This window comes from Taudactylus pleione, unplaced genomic scaffold (assembly GCF_031769625.1).
Source record: "Taudactylus pleione unplaced genomic scaffold, aTauple2 ptg000025l, whole genome shotgun sequence".
Taxonomy (NCBI): Eukaryota; Metazoa; Chordata; class Amphibia; order Anura; family Myobatrachidae; genus Taudactylus; species Taudactylus pleione.
This window is the reverse complement of record NW_028284427.1, coordinates 3,350,573-3,361,841: the sequence shown is the minus strand read 5'-3', so window position 1 is coordinate 3,361,841 and position 11,269 is coordinate 3,350,573. Positions and strand designations below refer to the sequence as shown.

Here is an 11,269-nt window from a genome sequence, read left to right as displayed (position 1 = left end):
AGTATTAAAACATAGGTTTAGCTTTTCAGGTTGTGGATTTCATAGTGGCATGGATGGGCACACATTCTGTATGCATCAGCCACATAAAGACAGAAGACAGTCAAATTAAAGGCAATATTAGGTACACCCTCCAGCAGAGAGTAGCTAAAGGTTTATCCTATCACAAATTACCTCAAAATACCTAAAAGCTGCAGGGAGTCTCACCTGCAAAGGAAAGCTAGGTGCCACTAGACATTTTCAGAGCACATTTTAATAGCATGAAGAGTGGGTTGTTTAAAAGGCCCATATGACAGCACACTAAGCAAAAGTAATTAACAATTAAAACACTTCAGAGCCATTGATTCTCCAAACTCAAAATTTGTGGACTGCAGCCTGTGATCTTCATGAAAGTAGGTAAACTGTTTATTGTACCAAAAAAAAAAATTTTGATAGCAGATATGCTTCACATTGATTATTTATTGATCAAAAGGGGATTCCACCTTCATAAAGACATAATAATTGGCCTTTACAAGCCATCTTAGTACATTTGCTAAATAAATATGTTTATCTTGACAACTTCAGTGGTTTTTAAATGTTTCTCTATATCAGGGGTGGGGAACCTTTTTTCTGCCGAGGGCGATTTTGATCGATTACATATATATATCGCTCAATCAAATATTTTTTGCGGCCCTGGTGCAGGACACGCCCCTCCGTGTGATATCACCTACAATCGCCGGTGATTGCAACAATGCCCGAAGCACCCTGAGGATGCTCCCGGGAGCTGTAAAGGCAGCGGTGTGACCGTCTGAAGCGTCCTAAGCGGCTCCAAGCGGCACTGCTGCATAGATTCTGGCTGCAGGATGCCAATCTAGACACCTTGCTAGTCAGATGAGACTAGCAGAAAAAAGCTCCAAGGGCCAGACCAAAATGATTCCGGGGGCCTGAGGTTCCCCCATCCCTGCTTTATAAAGACTTGTATGTTTTAGTTAACCTGTGACCAATATGGTTAAGCTGTTCCAACTTCGACAATCAAAATGTCGACATGCAGTATGCGGATGTGGTTATGTTGAACCCCAGCACACAGTCATGTTTATAATGCTATTAAAAGCATATTTTCAGCATTGGCTTTACAACTTCAAACATAACACTTTACCATCAAGTTTGAAGTTGTAAAGCAGACGCTACTGAAATGCTTACAATCACATTATTAGCATGTCGGGGTTCAAACTAACAGTGTCTCCATACTGCTTGTTGACATTTTAACCGTATAAATGGCCTACTAAACCCCCTGATACACTTCAGACATACACAAAAAATATACCCTTATGATTATAAAAAGAGGAAAAGCAATGAATGGAGTTGCTCAAAGCACCTACAAACTAAGGGGGCGATTCAATTCAACACGAATTGAAGAGCGCCGGGAGCGAGCTCCCGGAGCTATTCAATTCAGTGCGCTGTGTGGTCGGAGAATGCCGGTTATCGCACCTTAACAAGGTTGTTAAGGCGCGGTAACCGGCATTCTCTGACCAAAGTGCTGGGCGCGCGGCTGTTAGCGCCGCGCTATGTAGAAAAACAGCCGCGCACCCGCTACTTTGGTCTGATTTCTTTTCGCATCCCCAGGGGGGTGCGAGAACAAATCCTTAGCGTGGCCAAACAGCGCTGTGTATTGAATAGCTTCAGGAGTCCCTCCCTTCGCTATTCAATAGCACGTTGAATTGAATTCCCCCCTAAGGCATCTACAAACAATTTTGAAAATGTGTATATCCACTTTAAAATATACATGCAAACAGGTAAAGGAATGAATGTAACAACCTAGCAAGGCATCTTAGTTACTAATCTTAACTGAATACCAAAAATAAAAACCGACAAGGGCATCTTGCATCAAAATTCATCCTCAATCATATTTTTGTTTTAACTTCATATTTTAGCTGCTTTACATATACCCTTAAATTCAGTTTGCTGAAAGCAAATGCTAGATTTCTGGGAGGAAAAGTTATGGAGAACATACTTACTGCAAATACAATATAGGTTAAAACGGCAAAAATCACAAATTAGCAAATTTCATTTAAAATGTTTTTTCTTTTTTAATAATTTGTTTCATGTTCACATAAGTTTTTACTGACCATTTATGCTCTAGGTCCAGATGCAATGCATATCGTAAAAAAAGAGAGCACTTTTTATTTACCTTGCATGAATTAACCTATGTACCTTTAACTCTACAGACCTCTGCATAACATTTAGACAAAGCTCAGACACACAGCATGCCTAGCCCTCATTATGTACACGTCTCTAATCACAGGTAATATAAGGTGTCAAATATTCTAACCACCTCCATGTAAGGTTCCAATTTTGGTAACAAAATGAGAAAACTAAAAATATTTACGTGTTCTAAAATATCTCTTTTGTGCTAAAGTCAAATGTTAGCTCACATGAAAAGGATCTTTTTTTAATATAATTCAGCATCTTTTTCTTTTTTTATAATCTGACCATTGCAAACACTTTAATAATAATAATAATAATAATAATAATAATAATAATAGCAGGTGTACAAAAGTTCTTGGTTAATTAGGGAAATAAACACTCAATCCTTTATATTTTTAATCAAGTAGGAAACACAGTTCAATATATAATGTTATTACTTTTTCTTTTTTTGTTTGTTTAGCAGCTGCTTACTGTTTATATGGTGGGTAAGTGGACAACATCCAGCGATGGGAGTGACAAGTCTGAAAATCTGTCAGTCTGTGGAGGTTTGGTGGGCGGTGCTCCCCTTGGAGTTAACAGTTATATACTTTATTTTAATTTTTATTCCTTTTACAGTTTATTAGACATGACATTTATACAGTTATCAATCGTCCTCCCCGTCCTCCCCGGGGGCCTCCTCCTGCTGCTGCTGGTGCTCGGAGGCCCGCTTCTCCCGCTGCTTCTCCTGGATCTTCTTCATCTCCTCGGCGTATTTGCAGAACGTGTGCCCGAATTTGGCCCACACTTTGTAGGGGACGGTGATGGAGTTGCGGTACGTGGGCTTCACCTCGCTCACCCGCATGAACACCCCGTACTTATTGGAGCCCACATCGAAGAAAAAGCGCTTGTTGTCCACAGTCAAGGAAGTGCCCTCGGGTAACTCGGCGGGCTCCTCCTCCACCCCGTAGTCGTCGATCAGCTTCGCCAGAGCATCGCGGAACTCGATCAGTCCTTGCGCCGGGAGGGCGATGGTCTGGCCCTGCGTGGAGCCCAGGCCCGGCCCGCGGTTGACCGTCTGGCGGATCCGCAGGAAGCGGCCCCGCTGGTTCTCCTTCAGGTCCATGTAGTACTTCCGATTCTCCCGCACCAAGAACTCGCTCTTCAGCGCCCGCCGGGGCTCGTCCTGCGCCATGTCCGGGTTGCTGGGTCCTAACTGGGCGTAGTGCTCGATAAAATCCCCCAGGTAGTCGCGGAACTCCACGGCCACGGACATGGAGAGGGTCAGCCGGCTCTTGTTGCCGCCGGCTCCGACCTCCGCTATCTTTAGGAAGCGGCCCTTTGCGTTCTGCTTAACGTCCAGGTAGAAGCGCTTGTTCTGGATGTCCACCCGCTTGGAGGCCAGTTCCTGGGTTTCATGCTGCAGGGCCGAGCCCCCGACACCGGAGGCCGGGTGTAGCGAGCTGCCGCCGGAACTCATCGCCGCTCCTCCTTGCTCGCTCCCACTGTCTCTGTCCGCCATGATGCCGCCTGCCTTCTTCCCCTCTCCCGGCTGCAACTCCCACAGACCCAGCTCTCATCTCGCGAGATCTGGTGGCGGCGGCCGGGACGGGGGACCGGGGAGCAGGCAGGGACCGGCAGGGCTTAGAACTTCTCAGAGCAACTTTTGTCAGAGTTCGTGTACGGCTGACATTGGTCCGGATGCCTCATTCCAAGTGCAGACCCTGGGTTCTCCCTCCTAATTTGTATGCAAAATGTCTCATTTGGGGAAGAGCTGGATGTGTAAATATTCATCTTGCAAAACCGTTCCACAGCCGGCTTCTACTTATATGACGGAGTCCTCCACACTGTGTGTTATTAAATATGTATATATGGTTCTCTGCTGTATGTGCTGAATGAAACGTTGTAGCTGAAAGTATGCTTATGTTTGTTATACTGGAGTCACCTACTAAAGGTCACTACAGAAATCCTGATTACAATATTTTATTTACTGATTATTGCAGAACTGCCTTCCAGGTGATGCAGAGGGCAGGTCTTCAAAGTCAGGGGGGGGTAAATTTACTAATATGGGAGTTATATTAATAAGTGATAGCAACCAATCAGATTCCAGGTTTTATCTTCTCGAAGGTGCTAGATAAAGGAGAAGTAGAATCTGATAGGTTGCTATGGCCAACATCACTTCTTAAATAGAACTCTCATCTTAGTAACTTTATCCCTGGGTCTGGTTGATACTAGGGAATCCCTAGTAGGGATGGACATCGGCTATCAATGGTTTGCTATTGATGTTCAATGTTTTGCCATTGATGACTGAGTTCCGATGGTGACGCAGCAATGGGGTTTTTGCATGTCACCAAACTCACCCACCTTTGATTGACCTACCTCTGTTACATGTCTGCACTGGTGCCACCTACCAGTGATCATTTCCTGCCATTGATGGAAAACACTAATGGCACTATCAATGGAGAACCATTTGATGTCCATGCCTGATGCACTTTGAGTCGACTCGTTACTAGCCACCCACTGCTGTATTAAGCCCCACCTCAAACATATGCTGGAAGGGTGATAAAAAAAAAATTGTGTCAACATGCCAGTTATCTCCACCCAGTTATCCTGGCGTCCGGGAAGATTGCAGGTTATACTGTAACTTTGTGAGTCTTCTGGACATTCTATTTATTGAACAGTTTGAAACTTCGTTTTTTATTCTACCGTTCAGCTGGATACACATAATGCATTCCGTTGTACAATAGATCGTTCCGATGAGGGTCAGAATAATATATAGTGTGGATCGCATAGTGTGACCACGGGTTACTCATCGCATTGTCCTATCTGCTGTGCAGCCTAGCAGATGGGACGATGCAATGAATGACACCATGCTGCTAAATGGAACGACACAATGCACCATTGTACGCCGCATCATGCAGTGTGTACGGACAGCACAATATATCGTTCCATCGCATCGTCCTGTCGGCTGGGTACACAATCGCATAGTGTGTACCCAGCTTTAGATTAATTACAAAAGATCCTGCATTTGTACTTATTTTGTTTTCTTGTCCCTGCAGCGTTCAATATTTTTTTCCCCCCATCCATAGTGATCCAAAAGTTTGTTTTATAACACTGACTATCCTCAACATTTAAATCTTTGTACTGTCTCATGAATTTATTTGCATTGGTTGTTTTCAATAATCAGCCTATTTACAGCGTTAAATTAATACATTTTAATAGTTTTCAATTTCTATCGATGTGATAAAAAAAAAAAATTAGGAGCCCTGCAAACATGGAAGCACAAAATAATTGCAGGATTCACCTGACAACTCCAGAAAGGTGTCCAAATATCAGACTATTGTAAAATGATATCTAGTAATAGAAATATTCATAAACTGGGCTTTTCCAATTCTGGGCCTGATTCAGAAATGAATGCAGTGCTGCTATTTACGGAGATGAGCAATGTTTTGCTACTGCGTATGCACAAAAAGTCAGCCCGGCAGCTCCCGGGGAGTCTCATAACACATGACCACTCCCATCTCCTGCACACGCAGAGAGTACCGTCAAAACATAAGATATACTTGCACTACAATGTCAAATAATATATTGATTATCTTCCTATATACATCTTACACTTCATTCCAGAATACTTGCTTTAATTTCTCTCAGGCCTACCACAGTCCTGCTGCTTTCCTCATCTCTGAAAGCCACCTCTCACTCACAACCTACAAGACTTCTCCTATAACTCTACTCATACATCCACTTCACATCTTGAAAACACTCCCTTAAAGCGTACTTTTTCTGAGGTTTCTCCCTCTTTTCATGGGAGAGACCCTCATAAGGGGGTCAGTAGAGTGGTCACCAGAAGGTTTGCACTCTACATAATACAAGCAGAAAAAAACAATGTAAAGCTATAAAATGAAATTTATTAGGACTTTTTCAAGCTTATTAGCTGAAATCAGTATAAAATATAGATTACTAGGAAACAAATGCAGCACTGAACCCTAAAGAACAGTGAATGGGTCTAATTGTATGCCTATAAAAGTGACCAATAAATAAGTATAGATATATCAAAAATCACAATTTAGTATCCAATAAAATCACATAATTAAAAAAAAAAAAAACACCTTTCATGGTCAATTCCTTTATTGAAAGAGGTTATCCCCCTGCACCAGTACAGAATGCTTTTTAAGAGGTGTCTCTTACGGATAGGAATGACCTTTTGAAACCAAAAAAATGTCTTGTGTAGAAACTAACTCATAATACGATATGGCTTTCACATCAAAATACAATAGAGCATCATATCCGATTAGAAGATTCCTTAAACAAAATTATAATCTTAAACAAGATCTCTTACTTAGTGGCATTCTACCCCCTAATCCTAATATTATTTTTAAGAAAATTAAAAACCTAATTTTTTTTTTAATCCCAGAAAAGAGGTACTGTCTCATCCTTCTTCAAACTGGCTTTGCCCCGCACACAGGGTTGTAACAAGGTGGCAAAACACTCTGCATCACCTGTGGATATATTACCAATAAATCAACACAAATTCAGGCATCGGCCAGCCCTTTGATATTTCCTATCAAGGGATTATTACCTGTATAACATGACTTGCAATTTATTTAGTTAGTTGTAATATGTACTACGTGGGCCGCACCACAAAATCTCTTAAATATACAGTAGGTTTAATGAACATAGATTGTAATGTTGAAAAGGGATTAATGACACATAGCTTATCCCACTATTATGCAGTGTTTCATAACAAGAATACAAATTACTTATGGATTTGGAACATATAAGAAATGTTCCAAATCCACTGCAAGAGGGGGAGACCATTTCAAGCCTTTTTGTAAAGAAGAGGACGCTTGTATCTATCAACGAATAGTCTAACTTCTAACGGATGGAATAAGTCCTTGGACCTTAACCATGTTCTATAGGTTCTCCTTCCCTTGCCTTTACTATATTTTGGTAGGTTTTGATTCATCTTAATACCCCTGGAGTAGATGGCTGTATGGATGTGTGGCATCTCATCACAATTATTTGGATGGTGTGCTCCCATTCCTTTTTCCTGTCTTCAACTCCTTTCCTTTTTTCACCTCCTTCCTATTCCCAGTGGGAATGGGTATGAAATCCCGGCAGCTGGGATGCCTGCTGTCAATATACCGACAGCGGCATCCCGATGCTCAGGATCCCGACGTGAGTCGGTTAAGTATACTTACCCTCCCCCCTTCTCTTAACACTCTGTTTATACATCCTATTAGTGTTTTACATAATTGATTGCACATGTGTGTACACAGATAGTACTTTGTGCTAGTACATATATTTGTATATGGAGTTGTATATAAAGATTTGTGTAGTAGCCCATCTCTTTTTTCATGAGAAATTTTTTAAACGATTTCATGTCAGTATTCATGTTAAAATTAATAAAGAGTATGATGAGATAGATGAAGACTTATACATTTGTTCAATATGATATTTTATTATTTTGAAAATAATGGCTTGCCTTAAATAAAATCATTCATTACACCTATATTTATTATTTTCTTACATATTTTTGCAATTACTTTTTATTTTATTTACTTCAATATATGCATGTTTTACTCTTCTCTTCTCCTCCTTTGCTTAGCGCCTAGGTTATTGTTTTTTTCTGTGTTGGTAAATTACAGAATAATTGCTTTTATGGTGTTGAGATGGCTAACCGGAATCAAAAAGTCCTCCAATCTAAATAACGGCAATTGTCTTCTTAAAATATACTATAAAATAGAATTAAATTACAAACTTGTTTTTTTATCTCACAAATACTGTATGGTATTTATGGTCTTTAGATTGTAAGTACTTAAAATAAATACTTTGTTTTTGGCAACAATTCACATTTTCAGAACAGGGATTTTCACAATAATAAAAAAACCGCTCTTTTTTTTCTTTTTCTAGATTTCACTTTCTTGAATGAAATGTATTACATATAGGAATAATGCAGATATCCCAACAATTCATACTATTTTGAAGCTTAGTCAACCCACTACATAAAATAAAGATACTCCTGAGTGTATTTGAACCAGGATGAGGGAAATCTGGACATTTTAACCTACCCTATAAAGTGCTTAATACTGACAGAGGTGGACGCTAATGCAGTAGCGCTGCTGTGAATTGATGCTAATGTTGCAGTTGATGGACTGTCTACTTTCACACCCACTACCTGAGGCTGTAGTGCGCAAATAAGTCATTTGAGCAACCCTGTGTACATTACTGTCGGTGTCAGTGGGGAATCGGTATATAATGCTGCCAGATGTATTGCCGGCGGACTAAACACCGACACTGGAAGCCCAAACCGTCAGGATCCCGACTGGGGCTGGTAAGTACCCTAACCCACCCCTCTCTACCCTTTGTGAGAAAGCTCTGTCTCTGTGAATCCTCCACAAACAGTTTTCGCAAAAATACCATGTGTGTGCATGCGCCACTGCCGTCTAACATCCCCCCCCACACCACCACTCCGCTTGCACTTACCTTGGTGATCCTTGTCATCTGATGTGTGCTGTAAACTGTGATACTGGTTTACAGCACACATCAGATTACCAGGGTAACGGAGCAGGAGCCCATCAATCAGCTGGCAGGAGTCACAGAGAATCTCACCGATCACTGGATCCTTGGTGGAGGTGTTTTTTTTTTTTTTTTGCACTGTGATCAGCTTGTGGTCTATTTAGACACACAAGGCTGATCACAGTCGCCGACTCCCAGCTCTGCTCTGCTTGTCAGAGCAAAGTTGGAGTAGGTGAAACAGGGAAATAATATTGCTGTTTCCAGGTGGCATTAGAACAAGGCTTCCCCCTTTATTTTTTTTACAATTTAATTTTAGTAAATCTGAGTAGATTGCATCTCCCATAATTGGAATCTGGTTAGTAAACACATCCGATAATTAGGGCTTGGAGGAGAATTTTGTGAACTCTCCTACAATTGCCCTGTAGTACATTTAGGCGATACTAAAATAATGTGAAAAATTAGTAAAAATGCCCGTTTTCACAATATTTGAATAAAAACAATATTGATAAATAGGCCCCTAGCTCCTTGCCTTGACACCACACATTCACCATTCCTGCAGTACATGAATAGTGAGTGTTATTTTAGGATATTTAGGACCTGATTCAGAGGTGTACACAATGCTGATGTTAGCGCAGTTGAGCGAATATGAACTTTCATACTCGTTGCTTAGTAACTTTAACTTCAAACCAATGGCACACTCGGGGGTTTCTGAGTACCCAGAAACCCCCCCTGCACTGGATTAAGGGCCCCATTTAACAAGGATACTGTACATAATCCCTTTTGCTAAAAGGTGTTATGTCATGCTTTCAATATTTAACAAACACCGGTAATCTAAAATTACAGCTGTTTGCCACTGCATTGCTCCCACCATCTTTAGATGCGGTCCCTATTGTCAGCAATGGGAACCCGGCAGCAGCCTCTCCAGCTTCAGTGAAGCCTTCTAGGCACTGCCAGGTTAAACAGTCATGTTTAGGCTGCTAGCAGCTGAGCGGAGGATGCTGACAATGCCAACGAGGTTCAGTGAAGTCCTCCTCAAAGTAAGTTATGATTAATACAGTGACAATTTGCATGCAGACAGGCTATAGATAGACGAAGGTAGCAGCTGATGGTCTGACATGGAGCTCTCCACTAGTGTATGGTGGTTTCTCGGGCGGGAAGGGGTGTATTGGGCGGCCATGACGGTACACCCCGGGTACATAGTTGCAGCCCTAAGTGGGCTGAATATGTTGTTGAACAATGGTGGAGGTGCCCCTTTCAGAGCTGGAGCCCGGCGGCAGGCGCATCCATTGTCTCCCATAGTTCTGCCCCTGATACCAGTGGCATATTCATTTGTATCACTGCAATACTAAACAAAATATGTCACTGGTATTTAGATTAATTGTTAAATGGGACCCTTCGTTTTTTATGAAGACACTTGCAGCCTGATCGGAGCTCAGATCGGGCCACATTTGGAGCTGCTGCACATGCCCAGCTGCAACAGCTCATCCCATGGGTCATTGAAACTCAGTGAGTGACTCACTGCTCCAGAGTCTCGGGTCCAGTGGCGGCATGTGGCAGGCACTGAGGTGAGGGCTGCTGGTTGGAGTGCTGCAGTACACAGCTGTTCCGGGTTTATAGATCTTCCGTGGGCTGGGCTCCTGATAATCATGAAAAGCTGCTCCTGACCTGTCAGGTCCTCCCAGGGAGTCCTTTCAGAGAACCTTACAAGAAACTCTCCCATCACAACCCCCCTACCCTGTTCTTCATTGCCAAAAGCTGGTGTTTTTATCATTCAGGTGTATATACACACACACAGTGCACATTAGGAGTCCAGTCACTCACGGCCCCGCTGGCTGCATGCGCACCACTTCTGAACACAGTGAACCGGAATTGTGCATCATGAGTTGCATCCCCATTGCCCGGCAACCGGGCGCCCAAACTTAGTAAACAACTCACCACCGTACTGAAACAAAAACAGACTGCTTAATTGAAAATGACACAAATAAAAATAGGAACAAGCATTACATGATACATAAATATAGACACATCTAGCACATCATATATGCAGTAGATAAGCACACAGTCTGCAGTATCTGTACTCCATGCATATATGGCAAGTAATATAATAAAAAGTATCTATAAATGAAAGAGAAGAAAGATTTATACTAGAAAACACAAATTACCAGATGGTCACATACAAAAATCAAGTTTCAAAAGCAAATCACCAATTGCAGATCAAACAATATCAACTAGCATCCATGTAGCCAAGTCACATGTGATTTTAATGAGGAATATTTAAAAGCAGCTGGTCATTCAAACCTCTGGATTTCGCCATATGCAAGGTTAAAATCCATTTGGATTATAATTGGAGCAGTTTTTTACGTTTTTCAGAACATGGTCAATGATGAGGTGTTTCAAAATTGAGCTACTATGGGCCTCATTTAAGAATGAAGCTTAATACCAGCTGCATTTTTCGTTTAGTATCACTGTGATACAAATGAAAATGCCACTATTATTATTTATCAATACTTACCCCCGGCGAGGTCCAGCAAAGTCCTCCTCATTGCGAAGGTCCTCCACTCAGCTGCTGGCAGCCTAACACTGCCAGTGAAGG

General features: G+C 41.8%; 1 protein-coding gene across 1 annotated transcript; it reads right to left on the bottom strand.

Annotated features, from left to right (window-relative positions):
* Positions 1 to 474: 474 nt before the first annotated feature.
* On the bottom strand, positions 475 to 3,882 carry PURA (purine rich element binding protein A). The gene has a single exon (XM_088451138.1). The coding sequence runs from the start codon at positions 3,677 to 3,679 to the stop codon at positions 2,825 to 2,827; it is 855 nt and encodes a 284-aa protein (XP_088307264.1). The 5' UTR covers positions 3,680 to 3,882; the 3' UTR covers positions 475 to 2,824.
* Between the last annotated feature and the right edge of the window lie 7,387 nt (positions 3,883 to 11,269).

Excerpts from the sequence above, each read along its gene's own strand:
- PURA (XM_088451138.1), bottom strand. The coding sequence starts at position 3,679 with ATGGCGGACAGAGACAGTGGGAGCGAGCAAGGAGGAGCGGCGATGAGT.